The sequence below is a fragment of the Rhinopithecus bieti genome, unplaced genomic scaffold (assembly GCF_001698545.2).
Source record: "Rhinopithecus bieti isolate Rb0 unplaced genomic scaffold, ASM169854v2 scaffold_16097, whole genome shotgun sequence".
Classification (NCBI taxonomy): Eukaryota; Metazoa; Chordata; class Mammalia; order Primates; family Cercopithecidae; genus Rhinopithecus; species Rhinopithecus bieti.
Window position 1 is genome coordinate 1,576,905 of NW_016808851.1, and position 18,289 is coordinate 1,595,193.

General features: G+C 42.8%; 1 protein-coding gene across 3 annotated transcripts in view; it reads right to left on the bottom strand.

Moving 5' to 3' along the window:
- Positions 1-2,378: 2,378 nt before the first annotated feature.
- RMND1 (required for meiotic nuclear division 1 homolog) overlaps positions 2,379-18,289 on the bottom strand; it is a 53,662-nt gene continuing 37,751 nt past the window's right edge. For 2 of the 3 annotated variants that reach the window (XM_017887616.1, XM_017887618.1), the window contains 3 exons: positions 15,582-15,702; positions 3,558-3,674; positions 2,675-3,142 (listed from right to left, as the gene is read on the bottom strand). In XM_017887616.1, coding sequence (XP_017743105.1) covers positions 3,110-3,142; positions 3,558-3,674; positions 15,582-15,702 — 271 coding nt within the window. In that variant the 3' untranslated portion in view covers positions 2,675-3,109. Of the gene's footprint in view, positions 3,143-3,557; positions 3,675-15,581; positions 15,703-18,289 lie in introns of all 3 variants that reach the window. The other variant, XM_017887617.1, reaches the window with a different exon arrangement.

An 18,289-nucleotide genomic window follows, 5' to 3' on the forward strand; every position in this document is an offset into this window, starting at 1 on the left:
GTAAAACTAGAAAGATACTGATTTTATGTATTTAAAAAAAAAAAGTCTGCTTCTGACTGCTACGGTTATCCAAGAAGCCACCCCAGAATACCTGTTGGCCACCGCTGTTTGGTATATGCAAAAATGTGTAGTTTAAAAAAGCCTTTTTGGGCTTGCACTGAGGAGCCAACCCGTTTTATACAGTGAAAATATTGCTTTATATTTAAATTAACCATTCTATTCCAGTGCAGGATTCAGTAACATCTATACTGTAAGTTTCAGTTATGATATTTCTTAAAGATTCAAAGATGGTTCCTGGGAATTTGATTTAGCCTCCATTTCATCTGGGAGTTAATCTCACAGCAACCCTGTGAGATTGGTTAATAATTAAACCCTCCTGTTCACACATATTTCATTAATCCTTACAGCAACCTATGAGCTAGTTTAATAATTAAATCTACTCCACAGATGAGGAAACTGAGGCCCAAGAGGTTCAGTGATTTGTCCAAGGTTATAACAGCAAGAATTTGTGGTGAAACAATTGAAATCCAGGTTGGTCTTAATCAGTGAGCTCTCATGTGTGATAGAAATTAGATACCACTTTGAGGATTTTGGGAGCCAGCGCTGAATGTACTTACTTTAGGCTGTAAATACTCTGTGTAATTTCTTGGTCATTTTGTTCTTAGAGAGGTGGTGATCTTAATAAAGTTTTACTTTATTAAGTAAGTGAAAGTTTTACTTACGTTACAACTAAAACAATTCTTTAAACTTTCATAACTTTAAGCTGAAGTTTTAAATCATAAGATTAATTGAAAAAGATGTAATTGCCAGTGTATCATAAATACTGGTATTTTAAAATAAAGCTGCTTTGTTACTTAAGGAAAGCCCTTCTAATTTAGTGCATTGTGATAGTATACTGAGCTGATTGTCCATCATGATCCATGTAAAAATAGGTGAACTATGCAAATGTTTTTCCTCTTGAAAGTGTATTTGTGTTACATTTCCTTTACAACACTTTATGCTAATAAATGTTTATGAACCTCTTTTGATCCTTTCATTTCTTGTAAATTTTTTAATATAACTTGAAGTATTTAATTTGCTGTAACCATAAGGCATCAAATGTTCATGTTTTTTTTCTGGACTATTTCACATTGTTACTACTAATAAGTTGACCAAAACAGCAAATTGTATACATTGATACTTGCAGTAAAATTTTACTGGAATTGTACCTCCTAAAAAAAATAGGAGAAAACATACTGGCCTCAATTAAAGGAAGGTTGCATTTAGCAATCTTTCAAATTGTCCTCTTTTGTTTTTGTGGCTTTCCAAAAATGTTGACAAATAGATTTAATGTATTTAAAAGTTATTGAATATAGTGGACCAAACTATTGAGGATAGGTGAGAGATGCCTCTTGTGTAAGTGTGATAAGGGAAGATGGTAAGAACAAGATACACTGCAGGTGTGCACACAGGTATGTTGATTTTATGAAAATCAGGAGGAACTTGATCTAGAAAGCAATTTTTAAAGTTATTTTGACAGGGTTGCTGGCCTCAAGCAGTGCTCCCACCTTGACCTCCCAAAGTGCTGGGATTACAGGCGTGAGTCACCACACCCATCCTAAAAAGCAGTTCTTGAACTATTCGTGCCTGTATGCTCCTTGGAGAATTTTTGTGGGTACCCGTGGCATACAGGCAGGTACCTCAGATGGAAGACAGCTACTGAAGAACTCTCGCTGGAAGACATCAGATGTTTATCCTAGCACTGTTAACTGCAAATAAATATGTCCATCAGATGAATGTATTCTCAGTATAATACTGTGTAGCAGTTAAGTGAGTTGCAAAACAAAAGGATATGTGTGAAAAGTTGACAAGTGAGGACTGTAGTGGGGTATGAGGGGTTATGCATAAAAGGCAATGAAGATCAAGATTTGATTTTTTTTTTAAATGTTGTCAACCCAAGGAGTTTAATAAATATGTAGATGTTAGATTCTTTGTGCTTGGTATTTTTTAAATTTCCCCAAAATATGTCTGAAACAAATGTCTGTGGGAAGAATATTGTGACTAACTTGGTGAAAGGACAAAGTATTAATAAAAGGTGCCAGTGAACAGTCATACTCAAATCATGCCGTCTAAAATAGGTATTTAAGATTTCATCTCTGCCACCGGAAGCCTGGCTTGTTACTGTATATATTGATTTTTTTTTTTTTTTGAGACTGAGTCTCGCTCTGTTGCCTAGGCTGGAGTGCAGTGGCGTGATCTCAGCTCACAGAAAGCTCCGCCTCTCGGGTTCACCCTGCCTCAGCCTCCTGAGTAGCTGGGACTACAGGCGCCCGCCACCATGCCCGGTTAATTTTTTGTATTTTTAGTAGAGAATTTTTGTATTTTTAGGCAGGGTTTTGCTGTGTTAGCCAGGATGGTCTCAATCTCCTGAGCCGCCTCAGCCACCCAAAGTGCTGGGATGACAGGTGTGAGCACCAGGCCTGTTTATATTGATTTCAACACTTGAGTTCCTGTACGGTTCCCTTAGCCAGGGTCATGATGCGATTCCCTGGGGATAGGTTAAGTTGTGTTGTCTAAAGCCTAAGTCCTTTGGCTTTAAAAAGTATCTGCCAAGATTTCCTAGATGCTAAGGTTTTCCAAAGTTCTTAACTGAAATATTTTCCTTTTGAATTGTCAGTGATGTAAATGTAAACACTAGATTCATTTTTATTCACACGATATATTGGGGCTGAAAAGATAATTTCTTGATTAAAAAAACACCTATTAAATGATCACCCATTAGTGAACATTAATTTTTATTTTTGAGACGCCCAGGCTGGAGTGCAGTGGCGTGATCTTAGCTCACTGCAACTTCAACCTCCCCAAGTTCAAGAGATTCTCCTGCCTCAGCCTTCCGAGTAGCTGAGATCATGGGCGTGTGCCACACCTGGCTAATTTTTGTATTTTCAGTAGAGACGTTTCACCATGTTGGCCAGACTTGTCTTGAGCTCCTGACCTCAAATGAGCCACCCTCCTTGGCCTCCGAAAGTGCTGGGATTACAGGCATGAGCCGCCGAGCCCGGCTGAACATTTATTTTTTTGATTGTAGAACTTGAATATCACTTGCAGTGACACTTTGGTTATCACTTGATCAGAAAAATACTCGTCCCAGCTCAAACATTACCTTAGAATAAAAAGTGAGAATTATTTCATGACAGGCAAATTATGGGTACAAACTAAAATGACTTCCAAGATTCTGATTGAGAAATGCTCCCAAAGTAAGGTAAATGTTTGCCCTTTCTCACATGGCAAGCTGTGAATTGGAGGCATGGATGCTTGATTTGATGTTGAGCTGTACATTATAAATTAACAGCTAGAACTTTTCCAAATGCTGTCTTTAAAATGCAGAACCTTGAGGTCCACTCTAAAAATAACTTTTAATGTATTTGCAAAATAGTAATTTGAAACTTCCAAACAGTAATGATAAAGTCAGCCTCTTTCCTGCTAATAATTTTCTATCTCAAACTATCTTATTAGCATAGCCCCTGTATTTGTTAAGAGATGGTAACTGATTACGGTACACAGCACTTCCATCTTACCTCTATGGTAATGAGGATGACAATCATCCACTCCAAGCGGAGTGCCCTCTTCTCATTCAGGTGATTCCGCATTAGATCTGTTAGTTCCATGCAGTGTTGAAGTTTTTCATTCATGACCTGTGTAAGAAAAAAAATTTTAGTAACGTATTTATATTTAAACAACTTAATACGGTCATATGTATAAAAAATGCATAGCTACACAGTGAAAAATCCTGCTCCTCGGTTCTCTCCCCAAAGGCAGCCAGCAACATTATCAGTTTCTTGTGAATCCACCCAGAGACATTTTGTGATGTACAGATTTAACTGCAAGAAATACTTTGCATACTGAAGCTCTATTTGTAAAATTTTGATGGAAGAGCTAAAATAGGTTTTGAGTCCTAGTTTTAGTAGCTGCCCTTTTTAGCAGTTAAAAAAGGCAAACTTGAAACATGTTTTTTTAGCAAGACCTAAAGATAATTTACTTTCTACTAGAAAACCTACGCTTAACATTTGACCTGCTGCACACACACCACTAGATGGCATTGCTTTCAACTGAACTGCAACAGTTCTGCATTCTGATGCCTCCAAACAAGCTGGCTGTGGGGGTTCAAAGAAAATAAAGTCCCTGAATTCAAAATTTGGACGTGACAACTGTTAAATGCCTACCTAATATCTTTATATATCACTTGCTTCTGGAAACTGGAAATCCTGGAAGCAAAATTTTAGAACAGTTTGTCTCATGGGGTATGCTGAATTTACAGGTTTGGTCAGTGAACATTAAGAGAGAAATCACAGGTACGTGTTCAGGAGTTGATTGGAATGTGTTACTGTACCATGTTATGATTTTTGCACATAGCATTAAACTGCCTTACTAGGCTGGGCTGGGTGGCATATGCCTGTAATCCTGGCATTTGGGAGGCTGAGGCAGGAGGAGCACTTGAGCTCAGGAGTCTTTTTCCAGACCAGCCTGGGCAATACAGTGAAACCTTGTCTCTACAAAAAAATTAGCCAGGCATGGTGGTGTGTGCCTGTAGCCCCAGCTACCTGGCGGGGATGAGGTGGGAGGATTGCTTGAGCTCAGGTGGTCAAGGGTGCAGTGAGCCAAGATCACGCCACTGCACTCCAGCCTGGGTGACAAAGTGAGATCCTGTCTCCAAAAAAAAAAAAAGAAACTACCTTACTGATGGAACCACAGGACTAACTCGCTGAACCACACTCATCACCATTTGCCCCTATTTCCAGACGTTATGGTCACTCTGTAGTTTCTAATCTGTTTTAGAGCATGCCTCTTCTTTCTTCCTTTCCCCACCCTCTTTTCCTTTCCTCTTGCCCTTTCCTAATGTCTGTTTTTTTTGTTTGTTCGTTTTGTTTTTTTTGAGACGGAGTCTCACTCTGTTACCCAGGCTGGAGTGCAGTGGCACGATCTCGGCTCACTGCAATTTCCGCCTCCCTGGTTCAAGTGATTCACCTGCCTCAGCCTCCTGAGTAGCTGGGATTACAGGCGCGTGTCACCATGCCCGGCTAAGTTTTGTGTTTTTAGTAGAGACGGGGTTTCATCATGTTGGTCAGGCTGATCTTGAACTCCTGACCTGCCTGCCTCGGCCTCCCAAAGTGCTGGGATTACAAGCGTGAGCCACCGCGCCTGGCCTCCTAATGTCTGTTTCTATTGGCTGCTTGATCTTAGTCTTTAATGTTCATCCTTAAGCTTGCTTCTCTCTGCAGACTACTGATTCAGCCTCTTGCATTTTCTTTCAACTTGGGCCAAAAAACAGGCAACATTTTCTTTTTCCACTACCTCCTCATCATCCAATTTATTCCTTAACTTTAGAGTCTGTTGATATTACCACAAGTCTCCTAAACGTCCCAAAGCCTCCTATTAAGTCTAACAACTTAGCTTCGAACTTCAATTAACCCAAGCATCTGACAACACACTGAAATGTGCAAGCAAGAGTCCCTGTGGCCAGGCGCGGTGGCTCACGCCTGTAATCCCAACACTCAGAGGCTGAGGCGGGCGGATCACGAGGTCAGATCAAGACCATCCTGGCTAACAGGGTGAAACCCTGTCTCTACTAAAAATACAAAAAAAATTATCTGGGCATGGTGGCGGCTCCTTAGTCCCAGCTACTCAGGAGGTTGAGGCAGGAAAATGGCGTGAACCCAGGAGGCGGAGCTTGCAGTGAGTCAAGATTGCTCACTGCACTCCAGCCTGGGCGACAAAGCAAGACTCCATCACACACACACACAAAAAGTCCCTATTACCACAGCATGCTTTCTGTTTATTTAGGTATAGAGGCATGTATGCTCTGAGCATGCAGATAAGGGAGCAAAGAAAAAACCAGGAGAGGCTTCACAGAGGTAGCCAATGTGAATTAGGCTTTAAAAGGCAGCAGACATGAAGAAAAGGTGGGTTGCTGGTGGGGGTTTGGGGGCATGAAAGGAGCATGTCAAGCATAGGAAACAGCATGGAGACAAGCATAGCTAGATTGTAGACAACCTAGAAGTGCGTGCTTGGAAGTGAGGTTAAGAAGATAAGTTAGAAAGTGCTTAGAAGTGAGGTTAAGAAGGTAAGTTAGCTGGGGGCGGTGGCTCCCACCTGTAATCTCAGTATTTTGGGAGGCCAAGGCAGATGGATCACTTGAGGTTAGTTCAAGACCAGCCTGGCCAACACACCAAAACCCTGTCTCTACTAAAAATACAAAAATTAGCTGGGTGTGGTGGCGGGCGCTTGTAATCCCAGCTACTTGGGAGGCTGAGGCAGGAGAATCACTTGAACCCAGGAGCTGGCGGTTGCAGTGAGCCAAGACCATGCCATTGCACTCCGTCTCAGAAAAAAAAAGAAGGTAAGTTAGTACTAGATTGAGAGGTACTGTGTACATGATGTCCCCCACCCCAGAGATATTTATGTCTTCATTCTTGGAACCTATGAATATAATACGGCAAAGGAGAATTAAGAATGTATAAGAAATTAAAGTTGTTAATTCGCTGACCTTAAGATGGGGAGATAATCCTAGATTATCTGGGTAAGCCCAATGTAATCGCAAGGGTCCTTAAAAGTGGAAATGAGGGGCAGAAGAATTCAGAATGATACAATATGAGGATTCCACTGGCCTTTGTTAGATGAAGGGGCCATGAGCAAGGAATATGGGTGGCCTCCAGTCACTGGAAAAGGTGAGGAAATGGATTCCACCCACAGTCTCCAAAGAGGAGTCAATACCTTAACTTTAGGCCATGCCAGACCTCTGACCAAAGAACAGTAAGATGATAAATTTCTGATAAGCCACTAGGTTAAGCAGCAATAGGAAAGCAACATGTCATGCTAGAATATCTGAACTTCATTCTGCAGGTAATGGGGAGGCCTCTTCAATCTGGAAGTATTTGTTTAACATTTACTGTACTATGCTGGGCAGAGGAGACAGAATGGTGAAATAGACATGTCTCTGTCTTCCAGCCAAAGGGTGCAGAGACTGGAAAAAGGTCCAGTCTGGAGACAGAGAGTGAAGAAGAAATTAGACAAGTCCAGATGGGAAAGGAAGATGTGGGGCTGTGTGGATGAACATTAATAGTTGGGGGCTTGAAATCAGGGTATATGGTACTCCCCTGTTTCACCAGCCCAGGGCCTATCACACAGGCTTTCGATAAATGTTTGTTAATGAATCCATGATACTTAGAGGAAAATAAAAAGATTGTTTGACTGGATATGGAGGGTGAAGGAGAAAAAGAACACCCAGATGACTTTTAAGTTTCTGGTTGAATGACTAGATAGGTGAGGCTAGAAGGTCCTCCCATGAGCTGAAATAGAGAACTGAAAAGGTTTACCATTTTCTGGGGGTGGGGGGAATACAAGTTTCATTTTGAAATCTTAATCAGCTGACTAAATCCTACAAATTTTTTTGAGGACATACTGTATGAGGCCTTTGCCAAGAACAGGCAAGAAAATAATCATGGTCTCCGATTTCAAGGGGCTTACATTCTAGTGGAAAATGGTGCACACGTAATGATATAAATGATGAATTGATGGGTGCTGACGAGTTGATGGGTGCAGCACACCAACATGGCACAAATATACATATGTAACAAACCTGCACATTATGCACATGTACCCTAGAACTTAAAGTATAATAAAAATAAAAAATAAAAAAAAATAAGACAAACCAAAAAGGCAGAAAACTTAGGCCAGAATAGTGTCATCTTGCCAAAGTTCACATAGCAATGTATAAGTAACTGATCTTGATTAGTTGGTAAATTGCTCAATGTCATTGTTCATGTCTCCTTAGTATGAATAAAAAATAATCATTATTGTTTTCCTGTCCAAAAAAAAAAGATGTAAATGAGGAAGATCTGTGAGATTGAGGGGCAACTGGAAATGTTTGGAAGGCAGATGAGAGACTGGGATGAGAGAGACATTTGAAAATCACCAGGAGAATGTGGGATTAGAAGTCATGACAACAAACGTGTTCATGGAGTAGGCGGCATGGGGACAGAAGCCTCAATGACAGGACTTCGAGGGATAACGACGTGAGAAAATGGAGCGAGGGATCCACTGCCAACTAGTTTCTCTCCCATGACACTAACTGCTCTCTGCATCTGGACCTCTGTGCTCAACTTTTTAGCATGTATTATGCCTACTCACCCCTATTTTCTCAAGACCCTTCTACTTTTTGAGGGGGGAAAAAAACTCCCGCCACTCTTTGTTCCATCTGTTTTCTTGGAAGACTATAATGCCAACACTATGCTGAGCCTAAGGCAGGGTGAACTCTCTCAACCCCTTCTAAATAACCTTGACATAATCCAACGAGTCTGAACTGCCTTCGGGATGCTGAGAAACAGAAATGTAGTTTGAGACCTTTTAGGTATTTCATAACTCCTGCAGAAGATTTCACACTGAGATGGGAATGAAATAAACAATTAGCTTGCTCAGATTACTCCGATTGATTAACATTATTCTGGAATAGTTGAATCACTCAATTCAAACCTGAGTAATTCAAGTTTTGGGTGCTACTATAAACAGTATTTTTAAAATTTCATTTTCCAGTTGTGTATTGGTAGTATAACAAAAGATAACCGTTTTTATACATTGATTTTGAAACCTTGATAAACTCACTTATTCTGGTAGCTTCTTTGTAGATTCTTTCAGGTCTTCTACATACAAGATCATGCTGCCTGTAAATAAATTCAGCTCTAGTTCTTCCTGTAGGAGACTTTATCTTACTTTATTTTTTTTGGAGAAATGTCTTACTGTGTCACCCAGGCTGGAATACAGTCGTGCAATCTCAGCTCATTGGAACCTTCGCCTCCCATGTTCAAGTGATTCTTGTGCCTCAGCCCCTCAAGTACCTGGGATTATAGGCATGCACCACCATGCCTGGCTAATTTTTGTATTTTTAGTAGAGACTGGGTTTTACCATGTTGGCCAGGCTGGCCTCAAACTTTTGGCCTCAAGCCATCCTCCCACCTTGGCCTCCCAAAGTGCTGGGATTACAGGCGTGAGCCACCACGCCTGGCCCTATAGGAGATTTTAAATCTTGGGGATATAGATGGAGCCACCCGTGAAGGACTGGTGGTGTGTCTGGATGACACTGCTTATGGCTTTCTCCACAGGTGTAGGGTGCCAGGGACGGGTGGCTTTCGATTCTTCCAGCTGCTCATGTGCACAGAGGCATAGAGTGAACCCCTTCATGGAGGGACTCAATCTCAAATTGGCCCCAACACCAGAATGAAGAGTACATTTAGTAGAGGCAGAAGGGGCTTGGGCAGCCTGCTTGTTCTCACAGGTGTCCTTTCTATACCTGCAGTTGATCTCAGCCATGAAACAGCTGACCACTTAGTTGTCAAGGTATTCTTCACTCAGGTGGGTATCCTCAGTTGTAGACTTGACTTCAGTAATTCCATCTTGAATACTGAGGATGGACAGATAAAAAATGCCACCCAGGTCAAAGATCAGATCATCAATTTTGGCATTAACGTTCTCGTCCAAGCCGAGAGCAGTGGCATTTGGCTTGCTGACGGTTCAGAACACAATGAAATCAGCAATGGTTCCACCATCTTTGATGGCCTGAAGCTGGCAACCATTAAAGTAATTGTTAGTATGAGGATCATGTGGGTCAGTGGTCATAAATTAGGTTTCTAGAATTTTCTCCATCTTTTTCAAAACCACTGTGGTAGGCAGATTTCTAAGATGTCACCCAAAGACTCCCCACCTCTTGGTGTTCACCTTTGTGTAATCCCCTACCCTTGAGAGTAGGCTCAGCCTAGTAACTTGCCTTTTTTTTTTTTTTGAGACGAAGTTTTGCTGTTTCACCCAGGCTGCAGTGAAGTGACACGATCTTGGCTTACTGCAACCTCTGCCCCCTTGGGTTTAAGTGATTTTCCTGCCTCAGCCTCCCAAGTGGCTGGGATTACAGGCGTCTGCCACTATGCCCAGCTAATTTTTGTATTTTTAGTAGAGACAGGGTTTCACCATGTTAGCCAGGCTGGCCTTGAACTCCTGACCTCAGGTGATCCACCCACCTAGGCCTCCCGAAGTGCTGAGATTACAGGCATGAGCCACCACACCTGGCCATAATTTGCTTTAAAGAAAAAAAAAATTTTTTTTTTAAGAGATGGGGTATCACTATGTTGACCAGGGTGGCCTTGAACTCCTGACCTCAGGTGATCCACCTGCCTAAGCCTCCCAAAGTGCTGAGATTACAGGCGTGAGCCACCACGCCTGGCCATAACTTGCTTTTTTTTTTTTGAGACGGAGTCTGGCTCTGTCGCCCAGGCTGGAGTGCAGTGGCCAGATCTCAGCTCACTGCAAGCTCCGCCTCCTGGGTTTACGCCATTCTCCTGCCTCAGCCTCCCAAGTAGCTGGAACTACAGGCGCCCGCCACCTCGCCCGGCTAGTTTTTTGTATTTTTTAGTAGAGATGGGGTTTCACCGTATTAGCCAGGATGGTCTCGATCTCCTGACCTCGTGATCCGCCCGTCTCGGCCTCCCAAAGTGCTGGGATTACAGGCTTGAGCCACCACGTCCGGCCTCATAACTTGCTTTAAAGAAAAATTTCTTTTTTTAAAGAGATGGGGTATCACTATGTTGACCAGGCTGGTCTTGAACTCCTGGCCTCAAGTGATCCTCCCATCTCAGCCTCCCAAAGGGCTAGGATTACAAGCATGAGCCACTGCACCCGATCCTAACTTGTTTTTAACAAAGAGAGCACAGCAAAAGTGATGGGATGTGACTTCTGCGATGAGGTTGCAAAAGAGTGTGACTTCTGTTTTACTAGCATTCTCTTCCTGACAGTCACTCTTCCTCTCTGTATTAGTCCAGTCTCTCACTGCTATAAAAAAATACCTGGGACTGAGAAATTTATAAAGAAAAGAGGCCTAATTGGCTCATGGCTCTGCACGGTTCTACAGGAAGCATGATGCTGGCATGTGCTTGGTTTCTGGGGAAACCTCCAGAAACTTACAATCATGGTGAGAGGTGAAGGGAGAGCAGGTACTTTACATGGCAGAAGCGAGAGCGAGAGTGCGAGGGGAGATGCAGGTGCTACCCACTTTTTTTTTTTTTGAGACAGAGTCTTGCTCTGTCACCCAGGCTGGAGTGCAGTGGCCAGATCTCAGCTCACTGCAAGCTCCGCCTCCCGGGTTCATGCCATTCTCCTGCCTCAGCCTCCTGAGTGGCTGGGACTACAGGTGCCGCCACCTCACCCGGCTAGTTTTTTGTATTTTTAGTAGAGACGGGGTTTCACCGTGTTAGCCAGGATGGTCTCGATCTCCTGACCTCGTGATCCGCCTGTCTCGGCCTCCCAAAGTGCTGGGATTACAGGCTTGAGCCACCGTGCCCGGCTGCTACCCACTTTTAAACAACCTTGCCAGAACTCACTATGACGATAACAGCACCACTGTTTAGCACATGGTGCTAAACCACTCATGAGAAATCTACCCTGATGATCCAATCACCCCCCACCGGGACCTACCTCCAACACGGGGCATTACAATTTGACACAAGATTTGGGCAGGGATACAGATCTAAGCCATATCACTCCCCCACTTGTTCATTCCAATGAAGCACGCTGCCACATTGTGAGATGCTCTATGGAGAAGCCTCTGGACAACAGCTTATGAGGAACTGAGGCCTCAATCTAACAGCCTGAGAAGAACCAAATCCAGCCAATAACCACGAGTGAACTAGGAAGTGAATCTCTGAAATGACTGCAGCCTTGTGAGAAACACAGCATCAGAGGACCCAGCTAAGCTGCACCGATTCCTGACCCACAAAAACTGAGATAGTAAGTGGTGTTTCATTTCTTTTTTTTTTTTTTGAGACGGAGTCTCACTCTGTCACCAGGATGGAGTGCAGTAGTGCAGTCTCAGCTCACTGCAACCTCTGCCTCCTGGGCTCAAGTGATTCTCGTGCCTCAGCCTCCAGAATCAGCTACTTGGGACTACGGGCACATGCCACCATGCCTGACTAATTTACGGGGTTTCACCATGTTGGCCAGACTGGTCTTGAACTCCTGGCCTCAAATGATCTGCCTGCGTCAGTCTACCAAAGTACTGGGGTAACAGGCGTGAGCCACTGTGCCCAGCCAGTAAGTGGGTGTTTCAGTCCACCAAGTTTTGGGGTAATTTGTTACACAGCAATAGCTAACACAACCACAGGAAATACCTCATCTGTATAAAGCTTTTAGTACTCCTCCCTCGCCTCCTCTGGATCTTCAGCCTGTGTGCACAGTCGACAACCAAGAAAGTCCAGTGCTTTTCATGTTTGACCAGATAATTAGATTGTCAAATCAGTGTCTAGTTAGACCTTTGGTATCTAAAACTGTATTGATGGAGTCCACTGAATTTGATTCCTAAACCATCACTAATCAATCTTTCTGTGTCAGCTAAGAGCAACATAGCTTGGTTTTCTTGCCCTGACCAGTGGTGATGATCTCTACTGTCCTGTGCTGGAAGACACCTACAGAGGAATAGGTGGTACCAAGATGAGTGACAACTGCAGATACCTTTGATATGGTTTTGCAAGGGGCAGTGTCTAGCTTAGAGGAAAAAAGTGTAGACACTAAAGTGGAACATAGCATTCAATAAGTCATGGTAGGGTTTTGAAATTATAAATCATGTATTTTTTATTTTTATTTTTTGAGACAGGGTCTTGCTCTGTCATCTAGACTGGGATGTAGTGGCGTGATCATGGCTCACTGCAGCCTCAAACTCCTGTGCTAAAGCAATCCTCCTGCCTCAGCCTCCCAGGGTAGCTGGGACTACAGGCACATGCCATTATACCTGGCTAATTTTTTAAAAAACCGTTCAGTAGAAATGAGGTCTCACTGTGTTTCCCAGGCTAATCCTTTATTTGTGACGTGATACAAGGTGAATGTGGGGATTGGTAGGAAATATGATTGAAAAAGGGATACAATAGGAAGGACCTTGTATATTAAGCCAGAACACTTGAGGCAATAAGGGAAACTGAAGGTATTAAAATTAGTTGGAGGGAATAAGAAAAGACAATCAGTAGACACTAACATCAAGAGGTATCTGAGGTTAGGTATTATCAGATGATGTTAGAGCAACCATCATAAAAATGACTCAATAAGCAATTCTGAACACATTTGAAACAAATGAAAAAGCAGGAAGTCTCTGCAAAGAAACAGAAGATACAAAGACAAAAACATGGACATTTTAGAACTGAAAAAATACAATAAATGAAATAAAAAACTCAAATGATGGGCAGCAGAATGAATGTAACAGAGGAAGGAATCAGTGAACTAGAAGATGAAACAAAGGAAATTACCCAGTCTTAACAGAGACAAAATATACTGGAAAAGAAGTGAACAGAGCCTCAAAGACCTTGTGAAATGATAAAAGATAAAATGCACATGTCATATAGAATTATGAAAGATTTCCTATCAGAAACCATGGAGGTCAGAAGAAAGTGGCATGGCATTTTTCAGGTGCTGAAAGAAAGAAAACTGTCCACCCAGAATCCTATTTCTAGGAAATATCCTTCAGGAATGAAGAGAAAATTAATACACTCTCAGATGAAGACAAACTAAGAGAATCTGTCTCACTAGACTTACCTTAAAAGGATGGCTAAATAAAGTTCTTGGAGAAAAACAAAACAAAACAAAACAAAAAACAGTAAGAGAAAGAATATCAGAAGGAAAAAAGAACAGAAAGGATAAAAACATGGGTACATACAATAGACTTTACTTTTCTTAGTTTTCTAAATTATGTTTGATGGTTGAAGCAAAAATTATAACATTATCTGATGAAGTTTCCTATGTCTGCAGAAGAATAGTTAAGAAAATTATAAATAGGGAAGGGTAAAGGAATATAGAAGAAATAAGGATTTTTTTTTTCTGCATCCAGTCCCATCAGGGAAATAAAGATTCTATACTTCATTTAATCTGCAAGATGTTGAAATCAGTAGATTGTAATAAGTTATATACATATGATGTAATAACCAGAGCAACCACTAAATATCTATGCAAAGAGATATACTAAAAAATAACATCAAAATGAAATACCAGAAAATGTTTCAGTAACCACAGGAAGACAGGAACTTTGATACAAGCAACAATTTGGAAGGATCCAAGTTGAGGGCATTATGCTCCATGAAAAAAGCCAGTTAAAAAGTCACATGCTGTATGACTCTATATAATATCCTCAAAATGACAAAATTATGGAGATGGAGATTACTCACTGTCAGGGGTTAGGGACAGTCTGGGTAGGGGGAGGGTGGTGTGACTCTACAGGGTAGCATGAGGAAGAACTGTGTGGTGATAAAATGGCTTTGTGTCTTTTTTTGCTTTTTTGAGATGGAGTCTCGCTGCGACACCCAGGCTGGAGCCCAATGGCACGATCTCAGCTCACTGCAACCTCCACTTCCTGGGTTCAAGCAATTCTGCTGCCTCAGGCTCCTGAGTAGCTGGGACTACAGGCATGCACCACCACACCCAGCTAATTTTTGTATTTTTAGTAGAGACAGGGTTTCACCATATTGGCCAGGCTGGTCTCGAACTCTTGGCCTCAAGTGATCTGCCCACCTCTGGCCTCCCAAAGTGCTGGGGTTACAGGCCTCTGAGCCACTGCACCTGGCACAGTTTTGTGTCTTGTTCATGTGGTTGCATGGATCTATAGATGTGGTGAAATGTCACAGAACTATGTGTACACATTATACTAATGTCAATTTTCTGTTTTCTATGCTCTTTCCACATGTGGTCTACCTCCATCACTACAGCTTTTTTTTTTTTTTTGATGCAGTCTCACTCTGTCACCCAGGCTGGAGTGCAGTGACTCAATCTCAGCTCACTGCAACCTCCGCCTCCTGGGTTCAAGTGATTCTCTGGCCTCAGCTTCTTGAGTAGCTGGGACTACAGGTGCGTGCCACCATGCCTGGCTAATTTTTGTATTTTGAGTAGAGACAGGGTTTCGCCATGTTGGCCAGGCTGGTCTCAAACTCCCGACCTCGGGTGATCCACCTACCTTGGCCTCCCAAAGTGCTGGGATTTCTTGATACACGTCTCTCTTCTCGACTTTGCTTCTGCCCTTCTAAATGCCTACATGATGGAGCTAATTGGATATCTTGTTGCTACTCTAATCTCAGCATCTCCTCTCTGAACTCTCGTTGTTTTTCTACCTTTCTACTTGTCACCTCCAGGCAAACATCAGTCATCCTTTATTCTTCCTTCCCCATGGTCTGCCATTACCTATCACTTTCTTACATGATTCTTTCTTAAATTTATTTCTATTCTCACTGTCACCATGACAGATCAGGGACAGTCAGGAACTCTTGCTTGATACTTGACAAGAACTTCCTGATGGACCATTAGGCTTCCAAACTCTCATCTTATTCACCAACCTTATCTAGTCTGTAGAGCTAATATCAGAAGATTCTTTGACACAAAAAATTGAAAAGTGACTGCCCTATAGAGGACAAGAGGGGGAAATATAAAGAGATTTGAATGGAAGTCAAACAAGATATTTCTCTGCAAGCAGTTAAACATTCAATTTACAGGCAACAACGTGTCTTTTTCTCTCATTAAAAGTGCAAAATACATACCTTAACTCTTCGGGCAATGCTAAGGAATTGACATGTTTTATCATAAAGTCCTTCCAGGTTTTCTCTGTCCCAGTAGAAATCAGGAGTAATCAAGAAGTCTGAACTCAAGTTTATACGGTGCCTTTAAACAAGGGAAAATTATAACTTTTTATTTATCTTGAATTAAAAATCATTGTTTCTATTATATTTAATATTTACATGGTGCTTTACGAAAACTTTTTTTTTTCTTTTTAAGAGAGCGGGTCTCGCTATGTTACCCGGGATGGAGTGCAGTGGTGATCACAACTCACTGCAACCTGAACTCCTGAGCTCAAGCTGTCCTCCTGCCTCCCATGTAGCTGGAGCTACAGGGCATGTGGCATTGCATCTGGCTGAAAACATGTTAACACTGACCTTTGCAAAATACTTCCAACAAATGTGTAAATAAAATTTACAAATGGGTTTCAAAATTCTGAACCAAATTAATTCAATCTTTAATACCAACGTTATTTATGAAGTAGACAGAAAAAAACTCATTTTGTTTTCAATTTTTATTTTTTATTTTTTTTGAGACAGAGTCACTCTCGTCACCCAGGCTGGAGTACAATGGCACGATCTCAGCTCACTGCAACCTCCGCCTCCCAGGTTCAAGCGATTCTCCTGCCTTAGCCTCCCAGTTAGCTGGGATTACAGGTGCCCATGCCCGGCTAATTTTTGTATTTTTAGTAGAGACAGGGTTTTACCAAGTTGGCCAGGTTGGTCTCAAACTCCTAACCTCACGTGATCTGCCCACCTCAGCCTCCCAAAGTGCTGAGCCACCATGCCCAGCCTAAGCTTTTTTTCTTAAAAATTTTATGGCCAGCCGGGCGCAGTGGCTCACGCCTGTAATCCCAGCACTTTGGGAGGCCGAGACGGGCGGATCACGAGGTCAGGAGATCGAGACCATCCTGGCCAACACGGTGAAACCCCGTCTCTACTAAAAATACAAAAAATATTAGCCGGGCGTGGTGGCAGGCGCCTGTAGTCCCAGCTACAGGCGCCTGCGGCAGAAGAATGGCATGAACCCAGGAGGCGGAGCTTGCAGTGAGCTGAGATCCGGCCACTGCACACCAGCCTGGGCGACAGAGCCAGACTCCGTCTCAAAAAAAAAAAAAAAAAATTTATGGCCAGACATGACGGTTCATGCCTGTCATCCCAGCACTTTGGGAGGCCAAGGCAGGCAGATTGCTCGAGTCTGCGAGTTCGAGACCAACCTGGACAGCACGGCGAAACCCTATCTCTACAAAAAAAATACAAAAACTAGCCAGGTGTGGTGGTGCATGCCTATAGTCCCAGCAACTTGGGAGGCTGAGGTGGGAGGATCACTTGAACCTGGGAGGCAGAGGCTGCAGTGAGCCAAGATTATGACACTGTACTCCAGCCTGGGCAACAGAGTGAGACCCCATCTCAAAAAAAAAAAAAATTTAATATGTACACACTTTTTTGTTGTTTTTCATTAAAAATTTTTTTTTAGAGATAATGTCTTCACATGTCACCCAGTTTGGAGTCCAGTGACACAATCATAGCTTACTGCAGCCTCAAACTCCTGGGCTCAAGTGATCTTCCTCCCTCGGCCTCCTGAGCAGATCAAGAAGATATAAACAGGTAAAATTGATAAATCTTACTCTTATTCTTATCTGTATCTTTCCCTATCAGTAATCCCTTCTAGTTTCCTCTGTATCCTTCCAGTGTTTATGCAAACACTAGACAAGCAAGCATACACATACACACTCTCTTTCTTAATTTCTACATTTTAATATAAGAAGTCTGTGCTTACTTTTTTTTTTTTGAGACAGAGTTTCGTTCTCGTTGCCCAGGCTGGAGTGCAATGGCACGATCTCAGCTCACCGCAACCTCCACCTCCCGGGTTCAAGCAATTCTCCTGCCTCAGCCTCCCGAGTAGCTGGGATTACAGGCACGTGCCACCACGCCCAGCTAATTTTGTACTTTTAGTAGAGACGGGGTTTCTCCATGTTGGTCAGGCTGGTCTCGAATTCCTGACCTCAGGTGATCCACTGGCCTCGGCCTCCCAAAGTGTTGGGATTACAGGCGTGAGCCACCGTGCCTGGCCTTTTTCTTTTTTGAGACAGAATCTTGCTCTGTCGCCCAGGCTGGAGTGCAGTGGTGTGGTCCTGGCTCACTGCAACCTTTGCCTCCTGGGTTCAAGCAATTCTCGTGCCTCAGCCTCCCAAGAAGCTGGGATTACAGGCGCACACCACCACTCCTAGCTAATTTTTGTATTTTTGGTAGAGATGGGGTTTCATCATGTTAGCCAGGCTGGTGTCGAGCTCCTGGCCTCAAGCAATCCACCTGTCTCAGCCTCCCAAAGTGCTGGGATTACAGGTGTGAGCCACTGCACCTGGTCTTACACTTAGATATTTAACTAAATAAAAATCTAAGTTATAAAAGTACACATAAGCTGATGTGGTGGCTCACACCTGTAATCCCAGCACTTTGGGAGGCCAAGGGAGGAGGATGGCTTGAGCAAGGATTTGAGACACTGTCTCTATAAATAATTTTTAAAATTAGCTAGATGTGGTAGATCACTCCTGTGGTCCCAGCTACTCACGAGGGTGAGGCAGGAGGAATCCCTGAGCCCGGGAGATCAAGGCTTCAGTGACCTATGATCATGCCACTGCACTCTAGTCTGGGTGACAGGACGAGACCCTGACTTAAAAAAAAAAAAAAAA